The 18,818-nt window shown below is 45.0% G+C and overlaps 1 protein-coding gene across 2 annotated transcripts in view; it reads left to right on the top strand.

Annotated features, from left to right (window-relative positions):
* Positions 1-18,818, top strand: part of EXOC3L4 (exocyst complex component 3 like 4) — a 125,323-nt gene that overhangs the window by 9,728 nt on the left and 96,777 nt on the right. For both annotated transcript variants that reach the window (XM_033952148.1, XM_033952149.1), the window contains 2 exons: positions 10,647-11,000; positions 12,132-12,780. In XM_033952148.1, the coding sequence (XP_033808039.1) occupies positions 10,673-11,000; positions 12,132-12,780 (977 nt within the window). In that variant the 5' untranslated portion in view covers positions 10,647-10,672. The remainder of the gene's footprint in view (positions 1-10,646; positions 11,001-12,131; positions 12,781-18,818) is intronic.

The raw sequence follows: 18,818 nt of genomic DNA, 5'->3' as shown, positions 1-18,818 counted from the left end.
CCTCAACGGAGACTGCCCCTACTTTGTTGGTTGGACTGCGAACTTTTCAGCGGCTCCTCGTAAACTGTTCTTAATAACTTGCCTCTAAAAGCCTCATTGGTCTCTAAAATAGGCCAATATTTTCTCAAGATTCTGGACAATCGAAAACTGTTCTGGGCATATTTAAGTACACCGGTCCAAAAATCATCAGTATTTGAGAGAACATAAGAACATAGAACATAAGAACATAAGAACTGCCATCTCCGGATCAGACCCATGGTCCATCGAGTCCGGCGATCCGCACACGCGGAGGCCCAGTCAGGTATACACCTGATGTAGTTTTAGTCACCCATATCCCTCTATGCCTCTCGTAAGGAGATGTGCATCTAATTTGCCTTTGAATCCTAGCACAGTGGATTCCTTAATAACCTCCTTTGGGAGAGCATTCCAGGCGTCTACCACTCGCTGTGTAAAGCAGAACTTCCTGGCATTTGTCCTGGACTTGTCCCCCCTTAGCTTCAAACCATGTCCTCTTGTCTGTGTCGCATTGGACAATGTAAATAATTTATTTTCCTGCTCTATTTTATCGATGCCTTTCAGCATTTTGAAAGTCTCGATCATGTCCCCTCGCAGCCTCCTCTTCTCAAGGGAGAACAGTCCCAGTTTCTTGAGTCGTTCCTCATATTCCAAGTTCTCCATACCTCTTATTAGCTTCGTTGCTCATCTCTGCACCCTTTCCAGCAGTTTTATATCCTCCTTTAGGTTGGGAGACCAATGTTGGACACAGTATTCCAAGTGTGGTCTGACCATTGCTCTATAAAGCGGCATTATAACTTTCTCCGATCTACTCGTGATTCCTTTTTTTATCATGCCTAACATTCTGTTTGCTTTCTTTGCCGCTGCCACGCATTGTGCCGACGGCTTCAGGGTCCTATCTATCAGTACACCCAGGTCCTTTTCTTGTTCGCTCTTACCCAGAGTTGCGCCTGACATTCTATACTCGTGTTCCTTATTCTTACTACCTAAATGCATTACTTTGCATTTCTCCACGTTGAACTTCATCTGCCATTGCTCTGCCCATTTCTCTAACTGATACAAGTCGCTCTGGAGTTCCTCGCTATCCTCCTGCGATCTGATTGCCCGGCATAGCTTTGTGTCATCTGCAAACTTAATGATCTCACTGGATACTCCTTCTTCCAGGTCATTGATGTAAATATTAAATAGGATCGGCCCAAGAACCGAGCCCTGGGGCACACCACTAGTCACTTTCTCCCAGTCTGAGAACTTCCCATTTATGCCCACTCTCTGCTTTCTGTTTTCCAGCCATTTGCCTATCCACCTGTGTATATCTCCCTCTATTCCATGGCTTTGTAGTTTCCTGAGAAGTCTTTCATGTGGAACTTTGTCGAACGCCTTCTGGAAGTCCAAATATATTATGTCCACCAGCATTCCACTATCAATTTGCTTGTTCATGGTCTCAAAAAATTGAAGTAAATTCGTTAAACATGATTTCCCTTTCCTGAACCCATGTTGGCTGGGTTTCATCAAGTCGTGTGTATCTAGGTGCCGGACTATGCTATCCTTGATCAGTGCTTCAACCATCTTTCCAGGGACAGATGTAAGGCTCACAGGTCTGTAGTTGCCCGGTTCCCCTCTCGATCCTTTTTTGAAAATTGGCGTGACGTTCGCTATCTTCCAGTCTTCTGGTATCTGTCCAGTTCTGATTGTCAGATTGGCAAGTTTTTGCAATAGAGAGTGTTGATTTCGGTTGCAACAAAGCTCAGTTTTTGAATGGCCGTGTCAAACTGTCCATTGTAACTTCCTAGATAACTGACCGGACCCAACCTCCTGTAATGTAATCCGACCTTGAATTGAATAGGTAAAGGTGGAATAGAAAACCTGATTAACATAACATAACATAAATAGAGCTTTTTTGTATGCCTTCCAAACCAATTTCTTAGGAAATCCCTGATTGATATATTTGTTATATTGATCTAGTCCTTTGATTGTTGTTTAACATCCTCATCAAAAAAGCTGAAAACTGCAGAAATTGAGAAAATTTATTTATTCAATTTTCTATACTGTTCTCCCAGGGGAGCTCAGAATGGTTTACATGAATGTATTCAGGTTCTCAAGCATTTTTTCCCTTTCTGTCCTGGTGGACTCACAATCTATCTAATGTACCTGGGTCACTGGAGGGATTAAGTGACTTGCCCAGGATCACAAGGTGCAGTGTGGATTTGAACCCATAACCTCAGGGTGCTGAGGCTTTAGTTTTAAACACTGCGCCACACTCTGGATTTAATGGGTACACAATGAAATCTGGGGGTCCTTTTATCAAGCTGCGGTAGGGGTTTAATGCACGTAATACTGCGCATTAAACCGCCTGCCGCGCTAGCCGCTAATGCCTGCGTTGAGCGGGCATTAGTTTTTTAGCCAGCCGCGGGGGTTAGCGAGTGATGAAATGTCCGACGCGCTAACCCTACTAGTGCGGCTTGATAAAAGGACCCCCTGGTAAAGAGTACCGTATTTTCACTCATATACCGCGCACCCGTGTAAAATGCGCACACGGGTATACCGCGCGGGGAACACAAATTTATATAATAAAATGTTAATATAGCGCGCACACGCGTATACCGCGCATGCTAAAACCTCCTCCCGCTTACTCCGAACCGGCATCCTCCCCCCCGCTCGCGTCACCCCCCTCTTCCCCGCGATCCTACATCCCCCCCCAGCACCGCAAATACAACTCTTACCCGATTGGGCACCGGCACCAGCACCAATGCACAGCATGTGCCAGTGCCAGTGCCCGAAGATCCTCCCTCGTTGGGCTGGGCCGGGCTGGGCCGGGCGGTGCAAGAGAGATCCTCCTTCTTCCTCTGCCAGGCTGGACTAGGCTTTGAGCATTTGCGCATGCTCAAAGCCTTCTGGTCTCGCTCTCTCCGATCGCAAAGCCTAGTCCAGCCCGGCAGGAGAAGAAGGAGGATCTCTCTCGCACCGCCCGGCCCAGCCCAGCCCAGCCCAAACCAACGAGGGAGGATCTTCGGGCACTGGCACTGGCACATGCTGTGCATTGGTGCCGGTGCCCAATCGGGTAAGAGTTGTATTTGCGGTGCTGGGGGGGATGTAGGATGGAGGGGGGGTGACGCAAGCGGGGGGGAGGATGCCGGTTCGCAGGGGGGATGCCGATTCGGATTGAAAAAAAAAAGTTGTAAAACACGCTCACACGTATAACGCACACGGTTATGCACGGTTTGTAAAAATCGTGTATAATGCGCGCGTTATATGCGTGAAAATACGGTAATATCGTATTCCCCATTCGCTCACAAACCCTTCCACATTAGCTGCTTAATGTTAAAATTACCCTGCACTGCTAAGGTGGCACTTTGAACTGTTAATACGTGGTACAATTTCCGTGTTAAGCAGTTATCATACCAGAGCTATAATGGAGGATTAATTGTGCTTAAAATGATATGCATCACTTTTGAGTTTCAATGTTCGTTGATGGAACAATAAATAAATGCAAAAATAAATTTTAACAAAAGATACGCTACCAATATTAATCTGATTGTCACATTGATTTTAGCTCTGAAATAAATCCGGTGCCTTCCAGCAAACTGGAGTGGTTTACAAATTGTTTGACATTGTTTGTCAGACTTAGCAATGGAACATGGCAAAATTTTACAAGTGCCAAACTTTTTTTTCTTTTTTCTTTTTCTTGCATGCCGCCCTGCCATTAGTTTTAGGCGGTTCACAACAGTAAATAAATACAATCATATACACATTTCTATAAGCAGAATTATGCATCATGGTTAAATTACGACTTAAACATACAAGTATTAATGTCTCAATTAAGAAAGGAAAAAAAAACAACCCCTAATTGTAAAGAAAAATTTTAAAACATAGCAGATAAAAGACCTCCTGATCTCTCCTCCCGTTGCCCACAAAATTAATTGATCATTAAAAGTAGCAGTCAGAGAACATTTATTTCCAAAACACCACAAAGTCCATACTTGAAAAACTTGCCAACATAAAACTGCATTAGAGCTTGAGAGAATTCAAGGATTTACTCCTTAATTGAAGCTGTAGCCACAGAAAAGCTATTTCCCAAGCTGTCAACACCTCCTTCATGCTCAGTGAAGGCCTTCCTTTGGGATGATATAGGAAGAATCTAATCACAGAAAAACAAAAAAATACTGCCGAGACGATGCACTTGATGACAAGTCTTTATTGGAATAAATCACCGTTATGTAGATGTGGTGCCAACTGTATGATGAACGTACAGGGACCCAACACGGTCCGTATTTCAACAAACACGTCTTCCTCAGGGGTCCAATATTCGTATGGGCGAACCACAAATAACATGTAAAATCTGAAAAGGTAGAAATCCAGGCATGTATAACCAAGTTTCAGAGGGGTAGGGGGCAACATGCTCCCCAAATGATACAGATGCTTGTACTGAATTTGCTCGCTTGTCTCCATGGCTCATATGACCTCCTTCTTGAAACCCCTCACCACCACCACCAACTAAGCAGGAAAATTACACCGCTGATGCTCAGTTTTCCAAAGCTGATTTTCTATACCATTCTGGACTAGGTGTGAACAGGAAAAAATGTTTCACGTCACTACATCGGGGGGGGGGGGGGGGATTTTTTTTCTAGATTTACAATGTTTCTGTTTTCATTTTCCTGTGTACATCATTCTTTTTATGGGTTTCATGTTAGCTCATGCTATGGAGTAATTTTCAGACTGGCTCAATAGGTGCAAAGTCCACGAGTGCTTTTTACCTGCCAATTTTGTGTTAATTTTCAAATTGAGTGTATTGGCATGCAGCTTAGGGTTATCAGACGTATGGATTTACCCGGACAAGTCCTCTTTCAAAACACTTTTTTTTTTTAAGATTAGCACTATAAGTTTATGTAATCGCTCTTGTGCAAGCAAAACTCTGTATATTGAAAATGTGAAAGGGATGTCACTTCCACACCCCTTTCTATAGACTCACACTTGTCAAAAGTTTCTTCAATATTCACCAACCCTCAGAAGTGGCACCACGATACTCAAAACATTTCACTGTATCTGGCTTCACGCACTATATCTTCACTGGGTCCAACTTTTCTAACTGTCTTAGTTGAATTGTTTTTAACGTTATTTTTAAACATTTTATAAACAACCATTTCTAAGAAAGGTACTTAACTTTTAACTTTTTGCCTTCAGGTGGTCAATTTGTAGGGACATCTATGCCGACATGTTTCACCCAATGGGTTTTTTCAAGGCTCATATCCCTATATATTAAACAGACAATAGAAGCCTTGTAACAGATATAAAAATGCCAACAAAGTATTTTAAATATCAAAGTTCCTTACCTCTACAAGCTTTCGCCGTCTTATACAACCACCAAGTCCTTTAAACAAAGATGGCCGCGGCTTTTTCACTCCTCTTATTTATATCCCCCAGCCTCATCTGATGATGACCTCATACTTGGAGAGACCATCACTACCCTATCCGGCACCAGAGAAGAGGTTGGGGGGCGGGGCTGGTGTGAAACAGGGCATGATGGGCGGAACAGGGCGGGGCTGGGTGGAACTGGGGGCGGGGCTATGGGTCCAGATTTTACGATCGTAAAATCTGGTAATCCTAATACAGTTGCACCTGTTAGTTTGAACTGGTAGTTTTTCCATAGAGAAACAAAGACATACTTTTAAAGCATTATAAATGCAGGTACGAGTATTTTCAAACTTGTCCTAACCCAGGGGTGTCAAAGTCCCTCCTTGAGGGCCGCAATCCAGTCGGGTTTTCAGGATTTCCCCAATGAATATGCATGAGATCTATTTGCATGCACTGCTTTCATTGTATGCTAATAGATCTCATGCATATTCATTGGGAAAATCCTGAAAACCCGACTGGATTGTGGCCCTCGAGGAGGGACTTTGACACCCCTTTCCTAACCTAATCTCCACAAATGCCTCCCTCTACTTCAGGTTAAAGCAGAGGTCTCAAAGTCCCTCCTTGAGGGCCGCAATCCAGTCGGGTTTTCAGGATTTCCCCTATGAATATGCATGAGATCTATTAGCATACAATGAAAGCAGTGCATGCAAATAGATCTCATGCATATTCATTGGGGAAATCCTGAAAATCCGACTGGATTGCGGCCCTCAAGGAGGGACTTTGAGATCCCTGGGTTAAAGTATGATTGCAGTGGACCTATGTGTGCTCTGCTACACAGTAACACAGTAAATTATGGCAGATAGAGAGACCTGCACTGTCCATCCAGTCTGCCCAGCAAGATGACCAGAGCCGCACCCGCCTCTGTGCAGATAGTCATTCATGATTTAACACCAGTTAGCAGTTTACCATCATGCCAACCACATATGGGCAGTAAAATATGACAGTCTTGGAACAATATGTGTTACAACCAAAAGTATTGATCACAGTTTTGAACTTGCTGATAACTGCACCTTCACTCGTAGCATAAGAAAATAAAGCAAATATAAAATTTGCAGATTTGACCTTCATCTGTCTTTTGCCATACGCATGTGTATAATCTCATTGTGTCATATCTGCGCATGCGCAGATGCCCTCCCAACATGGCTCCAAGCATGAGAAGAGGTTGGGGTGGGGGTGGGGCCATGGGTCCTGAGAAGTCTTATCAAATCATTGGCGGAAAAAGTGGAAAGAGAGTCTAGACAAAAAGCTGTGCAAAATATGAGTGTTAATAAAATACTGTATATCTAGAAAGCAATAGACACAAAGAGGGGCATTTTCAAAACTTACATCTAAGTCCAATTTGGACGTATGGCACTAGACATCCAAAGTTGGCAGTTATAAAATGCCTATTTTTGAAAGGCAAACCACCATATGACTATTATTATTTTAAATCCTCTATCTCAGTGGTCTCAAACTCGCGGCCCGGGGACCACATGCGGCCCGCCAGGTACTATTTTGTGGTCCACGGTCTGTACTAGTGCTGTCTATACTAGTGCTACCTGCTCTTTGCAGCATCCTCCGGCTTTCCCCCTGGCCTTCCAGTTTTACCTTCAGATAATTACTGCAGCCTGCAGAGAGGATTGCTGGTGCTGTAGCGATCCTTGCAGGCTGCCGTTGTCCTCAGCAGCAAGTTCCCTCTGCTGCTATCCTGCCCCTGATGTCAAAAGAGGGGCGGGACTACAGCAGAGGGAATGTGCTGTGGAGGCCGATGGCAGCTTGCAAGGAAGGCTACAGCACCAACGATCCTCTCTGCAGGCTGCGGTAATTAGCTGAAACTAAGACTGGGAGGCCAGGGGGAAAGCTGGAAGATGCTGCAAAGAAGGGGGGAACATGCAGGCTTTCGGTGGGGGGGGAGATTTATAAACTATAAAGAGTTTTACCTCATGCAAAGTTGTCATCTAATATAATAAAGAGCTAGCCGCGCATGCGCACTTCTATTTGCGTGTTCCGTGTGCTGTAGGTCTGTGGCCGAAGGAGTGCGCATGCGCGAGTCCCCGTATGCGCCAGTTAGCTGCATTGGGCGACAGGAGCGGCTGTGGCAGCTGTGGCCGCTGCCGCTCCTGTTCACAGCTGCCTGCACGTCGCAGACTCCCCCCCTCCCGCAACAACCGCTACCACTCCTGTTCTTCCCCCTCCCTCCAATAACAGCTGCCATTCCTATTTAAAATGGCTTGCTGAGGTTCGCGGCCGGCTGTAACGAACCTCGCAGGCCGCTCTACACATGGTAGCACGTTCCCTCTGACGCGATCGCGTCAGAGGGAACATGCTACTGAGGTGAACAGCGGCCTGCGAGGTTCGCTACAGCCGGCCGCGAACCACAGCAGGCCGTTTTAAATAGGAATGGCAGGCAAGACCCCCCCCCTTCCCCGCCTCACCAAGGACCCGGCGGTCGCTGGCTGTGCGGACGTGGTTCCTGAGTTTTCGCCTCCCTGGTATAAGATTAAATCCCGATCGCGCGGCTCCAACCCAGAAAGAAAAACAGGCACTGGCAGTCCCGGTCCCAGGCGGCAATGCAGTTTCTCTGTCTCCTCCCTGCTCCTCCTCACACACAACCACAATCAGTCACAGCGTTCCGTCCGAACGAACAAGCGGTTGGCTGTGCGCCGGCCTGCTAGCGTGCACCTGCGCAAGAGTGAGAACCAACGAGCACGTGCTCCCTTGCCCTCTGCGCGAGACGGTGAGCCCATGAACACATGCCAGCCCGCCAGCAGCAGCCACTTAGTTGGCTCTCAAACTGGTCAGGCGCTGAAGAAAGCCGGCAAAGAAGTGACCCTGGAAGGCAGGACTGTCTATTGGCTCTGCAAAATAAGATTTTGCAAGGGAAGGGGTATAATGATGGACAGGGAAAAGCCAAGCCTGCAAATTAAAAATGGGCAAGAACTGCATGTATATATATATATATATATATAGAGAGAGAGAGAGAGAGAGAGAAAAAAAAAAAAAAGTTGACAGGTAGCAGGATACAGATGTTTCAGGCTTGGTAAATAAGGGGAGCAGTGAAGGGGTGGTGGTGGACACAGGGGAGGTAAAAGGAAGGGAGAATGGACAGGGGGAGCAGGCAAGGGGTGGTGGTGGACAGCCGAGGAAAAAGAAAGACAGAAATACAGAAACAGGCTAAGGAGAGAGAGAGAGATAGAAATAAAGACAGACACACACACATATATTCTAGCACCCATTAATGTAACGGGCTATAAGACTAGTTTCTTTAATAAGACATTAACTATTTTTTCTGCGGCCCTCCAAGTACCCATAAATCCAAAATTTGGCCCCACAAAAGGTTTGAGTTAGAGGCTACTGCTCTATCTGGACGTCCAGGCCTTTGGGACGCCCAGACTGCCAGGATGCCTATCTTTATACCACATTTTCAACCAAAATTTAATCCAAATCCCAAATGCCCAGAACAAGACCATTTGGACGTGGTAGGGGCAAGTCCTGTAATGGACGCTTTACAAGGCACTGCTGTGAACTTCACAAAAAGGGTGCCAGATAAACATCTCACCAGAACTCCCTTATAAGTTATGGTGAGTCCCCCAAAACCCACTATACCCACCTGCCTACAACCCCAATAACTCTTATGCCTGCAGGTGGCATCTATGAAGCAGTAGAGTAGGGTTTTGAGGGGTTTGGTGTGCTCACATTTCCCACCATAAATGTAGTGGTTAGAGTGGCTTATGGGACTTGCTACTGCTCTCTATGGTTCACTTTCCCACCAGGCTATTTAAGACACCTGTGTGCATCTGTACTAGGCTTTCCTATATCAGGTGCTGATGTTCTGGAGTTTGTATTCTGATCTTTGTGGGTGTGAAAGGGTCAGTGGGCACTGGTGGAGTGTGGGAGTGTCTCACTTTCATCTGGTCAGTTCGGGCACCTTTGTGTCACTTAAACCCTTCTAAAAACAGGTCTAGTTCCAAGTGTATAAGTTCCGTCCAGGATGTCTTGCAAACTGTTTGATTATCACTGCAAAACGTCCACCCTTGAGACCGCCCAAAGCCCGCCAATAACACGCCTCCACCACGCCCATCTCGTGCTCTGAATGTACAGAGGCTGGAACATCTCACTAGACGTACAGAAAGACGGTTTTTATTATCGGCACTTGGACGTCCTGGCGATTAGGACGTAGTGCCGATTTAGGATGCTTTTTGGACGTCTATGTTTTTTGATTATGAGCCTGAAATACAGTGCGAGCAACAAAGAGCAAGATCTGTAAGCCCTTATTGGGAAAGGGATTGGGATTTGTATACCACCTTTTTTTATTTTCTAGTTTTACAACCACATTCAAAGCAGTTTACATAAAGATGCTTCAAGCATTTTCCCTCTCTGTCCCGGTGGGCTCACAATCTCTCTAATATACCTGGGGCTGAGGCTGTAACTCTAACCACTGCCCCACACTCTCCTCCAGTACAATATCAGGCGTGAGCCAAGTATAGAACAATGAAGCCATTGTGACATCACTGATGAGGTTGGCTCTTATTGGTGGAATGGGGCATTATGACATCAGGGAAAGGGATTGGGACTTGTATACAGTTTTTTTTATAGTTTTACAACCACACTCAAAGCAGTTTTCCTACAGGTTCTTCAAGCATTTTCCATATCTGTCCCAGTGGGCTCACCTGCTTTGAAGCAGAAGCTTTCCATTTCCTGCTTTTGCAGCACTTTGAAAGTTTCTGAGGATGGGCAAAAGAGGAGGTGGAACACCAGGACCGATCTCCCCTTCCCTTTCTTACCTGGGCCTGGCAGCCGCATTAGACTGGGCTTTCTGGAATCTTCTCCGCACACGCCGCTTATCCCTCTGTGCATGGCGGATTGTGCTCTTGTGTTTGGATTTGCAATAGGAGGTAACGTCAGTTCTAGCTTTTCTCTCCCTTTTGTACTTTTGGCAATGAAAATAGTACATCATTAGGAAATCACATACTTGTTTTAACAAGTTGTCTGTCTGGTGGGCTGCTTGTCAGGTCAATCCGTTTTGTTCGTAAAATTTTGTACCAGTGCTAATTATTGTGCATCCCGGGAGAAATTACCCATTTCTGCAGATCTGCAGTGGTTTTAATTATAATTTAATTTGGTCCTTTTAGATTGAAACAGTTTGAAGCCTCTGTTTGGCACAGTGTGCTGTAATTTTCTTTTCATTAATGGAAATATGGTGTTGGGTTTTTTTTTTTTGTTTGTTTTATTTTGTCTTCCAGAAAAGTGATTTACAGGCATCGCAAGAATGGCCGAGAGTGGGAGAGACAGAGAACTGAAGGAATCATCAGAGTCAACGTCTGGGGTGACCAGTCCTGGAAATGAAAGCGTCCACTGCGAAGCCAACGTTTCTGCTTTGAGAGACCAGCTGGGAAAAGAGGAGAAGAGAAATGCAAGTTTATGGGGGCGATTTTCTTCTTTCAGGCTGAGTAAAAGGAATGTACAAGTGGAGAAAGAAACGGAAGGCCAGAGAGCTTCAGACAAGATATTAGGTCATCACAGACAGCAAAGCCTGAAGATATCTGAGTGCATTCAAGCAGAAACTGAAGAACTCGTAAGAAAAAGACCATTGTCAGGTTGGTGGTGAAAATACAGTTTAGGTACAAAATACAAAATATTTTTTCCCAACTGCTTACTCTAAATCAGGGCTTCTCAGTTTGTGGGTTGTGACCCTAAAGCAGCAGTCTCAAACTCAAACCCTTTGCAGGGCCACATTTTGGATTTGTAGGTACTTGGAGGGCCGCAGAAAAAATTAATTAATGGTATACTAAAGAAATGACAACTTTGCATGATGTAAGTACCTACAAATCCAAAATGTGGAGTAACTGAAATCTGAAATTATCAGAAGCAATTAAGGAAATATTTATAAACTATAACCGTTATAGTTTATAAATCTTTCCTTAATTGCTTCTGATAATTTCAGCTATACACAGCTGAAAGCAGTGCAGAAATGGAAAAACTATCCCAAGTATCAACTGCAAGAGACAAGATTTTGGACCAACTATTTTGAGGCCCTCATAGAAACATAGAAAGATGACGGCAGAAAAGGGCTATAGCCCATCAAGTCTGCCCACTCTACTGACCCACCCCATTAAGTCTGAGTACTAATGACCTAGTTCCTTAACTCGACCCTCGTAAGGATCCTACTAGGGCATCCCATTTATTCTTAAAGTCAATAACGCTGGTGGCCTTGATCACCTGCTCTGGAAGCTTGTTCCCTCGGTATTATAAGGAATGATTCTTTATGGAAAACTTGTGCCTTATGTGTCCGGCGGTCACGTCCGCAACCGCTTTCAGCTCTCACCTCCTCCAGCACCAGACACACGCACAAGCTGCACTACCTCCAATGGTTACCTTACATAAGAACATAAGACTTTGCTCCTGCTGGGTCAGACCAGTGGTCCATCGTGCCCAGCAGTCTGCTCCCGCGGTGGCCTCCAGGTCAAAGACCAGTGCCCTGAGACCAGCCCTACCTGCTTACGTTCTGGTTCAACAGGAACCCGTCCAACTTTGTCTTAAATCCCTGGAGGGTGTTTTCCCCTTTTACGAAGACTGATAGATTTATAAGGAGCTACATTTCTGTCATTATGCTTATCTTGAATTGCCTGTTGTAGATAAGTTATAAAAAAATAATAAATCGCTTCAGTAATGACTGTATTTACTGGCTGGTAAATAATTTATAACATTTTTACACATTTTTTTTGTAGTAATGCAAATGCATGAGCTTATTCAACACAAGAAACTTCAGGAGGCATTTGCCAGCATAAAACTGTGGGAAGATGAACTTCTCGCTGAAAACAATTCAAAGAAATATGAAGACGATGACACAGAGTATTACAGAAAAGCAATGGACGTGAACTTGCTCTACGATTCCCTTTTTGCTCGAATCAAAGCAATTGTAGAAGAGGCACTGCTGGCTGAGGGGAATTGTGATGGACAACTAATAGCCTCTGTGGTGGAGGTGATTAAGGAGGAAGAAATAGCTCACAGGGAAGCAGCCACTTCAGAATTGAAAGGTCTTGGTATACCCAAGAAATGGAAAGAGCTTTGGAGAGAATCCATCGGCGAAAGTGTTACAAAGAAAGTCTGTTCTGTCCCCATCCCATCAAAAGAAGAAGACAAATCCTGGCTGGCTTTTCATTTATATTACCTTAAGACAAATGTGAGCCATGCTTTGTCGAAAATCAAACATTCTGTGAAAAACTATTACCCGGACGACTATAAAGTGTGCGACCTTTACGTGGCAAACTTTCACAGTGCTATTTCTTCCCATTTGCAAGAAAACATCTTAAACAAGATCATAGATTTCGAAGAACTTTATGACCTGCTGGACTGGGTTATGAACACATACTGCGGGTGAGTTATTATTCAGAAATGAAGGAACTGTGAGGCTTTGGGGGGGAGGGGCTGGGAGTCATTTGGCTAATTAATTTGTTATGATTTGACATTCCACTAATGATGATCTTTAGGCCTTGATCACAAGTGGATACCAATCTGGTACAAAAAAGGCAGAAACCACCAACACAATCAAGACAAAAAGTATATTCCCAACACAAGTTGTATTATTATTAAATATTTTATAAAGAACTTTGTAAGAGACTTCAAAAATTATAAAAATATAAACAATGCTTTATTAATCTAACACTATCCACAGTCTCTCCAACCCCGGGATCTATCTTCATCCTTGCCCTGCCCCATGAGTTCTGTCCCTATCTCTGCCCCATCCCTGCAAGCTCTGTCCTCATCTGTGCAAGCCTCAAACACTATAAGTGCTTGCAGAGATGGGGCAGGATGGGGATGAAGATAGATCCCGCTTGGACAAAGACAAATTTCTCCCCGTGTCATCCTCTATGTTGAACTCCCACATGAATATAAACCCCCCTCCGTTACAAAGCCGCACTAGCTTTGGTCTGAGGGTTTTGGTTTTCTAAATAATTGTCTTGTCTTTGTTAACAGTCTTGGGCGGCTGGGTATATTGGATCACACTGCTCTGGGAGGGGCTGGGCTCCTGGGGCGGTCTCTACTTTTTCTTTCATTTTCGTGTATCTCCTCTTTCCTGACTTACTGACCTGAGTACTCCTTTTAGGCTTGTTTCTTGGAATGTTGGGGGCATTACCTCGCCGGTTAAGCGATCTAAAATCTTGGCTGCCTTACAGCGTTATCACTCGGATATTGTTTGCTTACAGGAAACTCGGCTGACGGACGCGGAACATCTTAAGTTAGCTCGTTCCTGGGTGGGGGAGGTTCAGTTCGCCTCCTCTTCGGGTCGTCATGGTGGTGTTGCGGTGTTGATTCGTAAATCCTCTCCCCTTGGTGTGCAGCTTCTTGACAAAGACGTTGATGGTAGATACTTGCTTTTGTGTTTGACCTTGGGGGATCGCTCCTACAACTTACTTGTGGTTTACGGCCCTAACTCGTCGGAATCTGGCTTTTTACAACGATTGACCAGTCTCTGTTCGCGTTTTTCCGGGGCTCCATTTCTAATAGTGGGAGACTTTAATTTGGTTCTGGATCCTACCTTAGATAAGTCTAGCTCCCCTCCTGTTTCTTTGGGAGCTAAGGGTCGTCTTCTCTCCGATTTTTGTGCTACTTTTTCGATGATCGATCCTTGGCGACTTTTTCATCCTGAAGTTAGGGATTGTACTCACCTTTCTCGGGCCCATAATACCTGGTCCCGGATAGATTATATTTTTCTTTCTTCAACTTTGTTTTCTTCGGTGCTTTCTGCTGAGATTGGTCCCTTGAATATCTCTGATCACGCGCCTATTTGGGTGGACGTTTACCTTGATGTTACGTATTCTAGAACGCCTCATTGGCGCTTCCCGTCCTACCTCGCTCATGATAAGGAATTTCAAACCTTTTTGATTGTGCAATGGGAGGATTATGTTACTAATAATGCTCCCCATCAAGATGATCCTGTTTTATTTTGGGAAGCCGCCAAGACTGTACTTCGAGGACATATTATATCTTTTCTGAGCGCCCGCAATAAACGTATCCACGGTGGTATCATTACCTTGGAACGGGCCTTACGTGTTGCTAAGCGGTCTTTTCAATCTCGCCCATCCATGCAGACTAGAGAATGTTATCTGTCAACTCAGGCAGCCCTCAATTCTTTGTTTCATTCTCGCTCTCAAAAATGGGCGGCTTACTATAATCATCGATTTCAACGCTTTGGGAATAAGCCTGGGCGCCTCATGGCACGTTTGGTGAAGACTACAACCTGCAAGAAACCGATTTTGTCGCTTCGGGCTCCAGGTGGGGGCACAGTGACTAGTCAGGCGGATGTCTCTGCTGTTCTTTTTGATTTCTTCCGTCAGCTATATGATATGCCTGCTACTGTCTCTCCAGATATGCTGACTGACTACCTTCATTCCTCGGGCCTTCCGGTTTTACCGGAGGCGGTCACGTCTTCTCTTAATCGACCATTTCGTGCGGCGGAATTAGAAACTGCGATTAAGGCCCTTCGCTCGGGTAAGGCCCCGGGCCTGGATGGCTTCTCGGGCAAATTTTATCGCCTTCTTCCTTCCCATGTTTGTGGCCCCTTACTGGCTTATTTCAATGCCGCTATTGCTCAGGGTTCGTTTCTGCGTTATGCTAACAAGGCTCTTATTACCTTGTTATTGAAGCCTGGTAAAGCGGCAGATGACCCGGGTTCCTATCGGCCGATCTCTTTGATCAACGTGGATCTAAAGCTTCTCTCTCGCATGCTGGCTGATCGCTTGGCTCCTCATCTCCCCGATCTTATTCACGACGACCAGGTTGGGTTTGTTCGGGGTCGTCAATTGGTTAGCAATGTTCGCAAGGTTCTCTTTGCTCTCGCCCATTGTAGTTCTAATAGCATACCGGCTTTGTTTGTCAGTCTTGACGCGTCCAAAGCTTTTGATAGTGTTGTTTGGTCTTTCTTGTTTAGTTCTTTAGAACATATCGGTTTGGGTGGCTTTTATCTTGATGCGATTAGATCACTCTATTGTAACCCGAGGGCTTCCCTTTTGATTAACGGGACCAGGACTGATTCTTTTCCTATTTTTCGAGGTACTCGGCAGGGCTGCCCCCTTTCCCCCTTACTTTTTCTGCTTGCTTTGGAATCGTTGCTTTGTACTCTTAGGGGATTTGCTGCGGTTCAGGGCCTCCGAGTTGGGGGGATCGAGCTGAAGACTCTTGCTTTTGCCGATGATTTGTTCTTAATCCTCACTCGACCTGAGGTTTCTCTGCCTACTGCGTTAGATCTTCTTTCTGAGTTTGGTTTTTACTCTGGTCTCTCACTTAATTTAGATAAGTCCTTTGCTTTGCCCTCTTCCCCCGATCTTCGTCACTCTTGGAGGGGGGTGTTCCCCCTTCGATGGGCTATTTCTTCTTTGAAATATTTGGGAGTGCTCCTTCCTTTAGATTTGTCCGCTTTATATCGTTTGAATGTCGAGCCCTTGTTTCTGGCTCTTCAGAATAAGTTGCAGCTTTGGGGAAACCTACCCTTTTCGCTTTTGGGCTGTGTATATTTGTACAATATGCTTATTGTTCCGTGTTGGCTCTATGTTTTTCAAGTCCTTCCTTTGTTTCTGACATCTCGGGATGAACGCCGATTAGAACGTATAGTCCAACGATTTCTTTGGCGAGGCCTTTCTTACAAACGGGCGGCGACTCCATGGTACAAAGGCGGATTGGGTTTACTGAACCTTCGCTATCTAACTATTGGTTGTGGCATGCGCCACATAAATGATTTTTTCAGAGGGACATCTATCTTCACTGCTACCCACTTGGAACTTTCTTGTTTTCACCTTACTCATTTTAGTGCTTATCTCCACTCGCTTACTTCTTCTCAGCCTGAGTCTCTCTCAACGAAGGTGCTACATCGTCCCTTGCGGAAGATTTGGCGCTGGGTCTGTAAGTTTCATTCTCTTTCTGCCTCAGTCACTCCATTTCTACCTATACGTTTTAATCCCTCCTTTTTACCGGGGATTGATGGGTTAAGTTTTGCTCGGTGGGAAACAATGGGCATTCTTACGTATTTCACCTGGTTGATGATGATGGTAAAATTAAATCCTTCGCCAGATTGAGCGATTAATTTGGTCTCCCACCTACTGATTACTTTGCTTATATGCAGGTTCACCATTATCTTTCTTCTTTGCATTCCAGATTTTTACAGGCCTCTTGCCATGAATTATTGTCCACGGCATTTACCATTGGTTCCCAACTTTCTGTTCCCCTTAAATTCCATCATCGCCATTTGAAAGAACCGGCATGGCTTACCATACAGGTGAAGGAAGCCATAAAAGAAAAGAAGGACTCTTTCAAAATATGGAAATGCACGAAGACAACCGAAGCCTGGAACAAACATAAAGATGAACAGAAGAAATGTCACAAAGCGGTGAGGGATGCAAAACAGGACTATGAGGAAAAAATAGCCCGGGAGGCCAAAAACTTCAAGCCCTTTTTTAGATACGTGAAGGGGAAAAAACCTGCAAAAGAGGCAGTGGGACCCCTGGACGACAAGGGAGTAAAAGGGTACATCAAGGAAGATAAACAAATCGCAGACAAACTAAATTCCTTCTTTGCCTCCGTCTTTACGAAGGAGGACACCTCAACAATACCTGAAGCGGAGAAACTGTTTACAGGAGAAATAGAGGACAGCCTCACCACAGTTGAAGTGAACTTGGATCAGATATACTACCAGATCGACAAACTTAAAAGTGACAAATCCCCTGGACCGGATGAAATTCACCCGAGAGTCTTGAAGGAATTGAAGGTTGAAATCGGAGAGTTATTGCAAAAACTTGCAAACCTGTCAATCAGAACAGGTCAGATACCAGACGACTGGAAGAAAGCAAACGTCACACCAATTTTCAAAAAAGGATCGAGAGGAGAACCGGGCAACTATAGACCTGTGAGTCTTACGTCTGTCCCCGGCAAGATGATTGAATCACTGATCAAGGATAGCATTGTTCAGCACTTGGACACACACGACTTGATGAAACCCAGTCAACATGGATTCAGGAAAGGGAAATCGTGTTTGACGAATTTACTCCAATTCTTTGAGACCGTGAACGAGCAAATTGATAGTGGAAAGCCGGTGGACATAATATACTTGGATTTCCAGAAAGCGTTCGACAAAGTTCCACACGAAAGACTTCTCAGGAAACTACAAAGCCATGGCATAGAGGGAGATATACAAAGATGGATAGGCAAATGGCTGGAAAACCGAAAGCAGAGAGTGGGCATAAATGGGAAGTTCTCTGACTGGGAGAAAGTGACTAGTGGTGTACCCCAGGGCTCGGTACTTGGGCCGATCCTTTTTAATATTTATATCAATGACTTGGAAAACGGAACATCCAGTGAGATCATCAAGTTTGCAGACGACACAAAACTCTGCCGGGCAATCAGATCGCAGGAGGATAGTGAGGAACTCCAGAGCGATTTGTGTCGGTTAGAAAAATGGGCGGAGAAATGGCAAATGAGGTTCAACGTGGAGAAATGCAAGGTAATGCATTTAGGCAGTAAGAATAAGGAATACGAGTACAAAATGACAGGTGCAACTCTGGGAAAAAGTGAACAAGAAAGAGACCTGGGTGTACTGATAGATAGGACCCTGAAGCCGTCGGCACAATGCGCGGCAGCGGCAAAGAAGGCAAATAGAATGTTGGGCATGATAAAGAAAGGAATCTCGAGTAGATCGGAGAAAGTAATAATGCCGCTTTATAGGACAATGGTCAGACCTCACTTGGAATACTGCGTCCAACATTGGTCTCCCTACCTAAAGAAGGATATAAAACTGCTGGAGAGGGTGCAGAGACGAGCAACTAAACTAGTGAAGGGTATGGAGAAACTGGAATATGAGGATCGACTTAAAACACTGGGATTGTTCTCCCTTGAGAAAAGGAGACTGCGTGGGGATATGATCGAGACCTTCAAAATACTGAAAGGAATCGACAAAATAGAGCAGAGAAGATTATTTACATTGTCCAATTTGACACGGACAAGAGGACATGAAATGAAGCTAAGGGGGGACAAGTTCAGGACTAATGTCAGGAAGTTCTGCTTCACACAGAGAGTGGTGGACATCTGGAATACTCTCCCAGGGGAGATTATTGCGGAATCGACAGTCCTAGGCTTCAAAAGCAAACTAGATGCATATCTCCTTGAGAAAGGCATATAAAGATAGGGTGGCTATAAAATAAACCAGGTGTATACCTGGCGGGGCCTCCGCGTGTGCGGATCGCCGGACTTGATGGACCGAAGGTCTGATCCGGAGATGGCGCTTCTTATGTTCTTATGTTCTTATGAGTCCCCCATGTTTGATCTCACCGGCCCACGAGAGGCTTGGGCTCGGGATCTTGCCATTGCCTTGCCTGATGATGTGATTCACCAAGCTGTTCGTAGATTACCTGCCTTTAGAAAATATA

This window comes from Geotrypetes seraphini, chromosome 7 (assembly GCF_902459505.1).
Source record: "Geotrypetes seraphini chromosome 7, aGeoSer1.1, whole genome shotgun sequence".
Classification (NCBI taxonomy): Eukaryota; Metazoa; Chordata; class Amphibia; order Gymnophiona; family Dermophiidae; genus Geotrypetes; species Geotrypetes seraphini.
The sequence above is the reverse complement of the archived record's forward strand: the minus strand, read 5'-3'. Positions and strand labels throughout refer to the sequence as shown.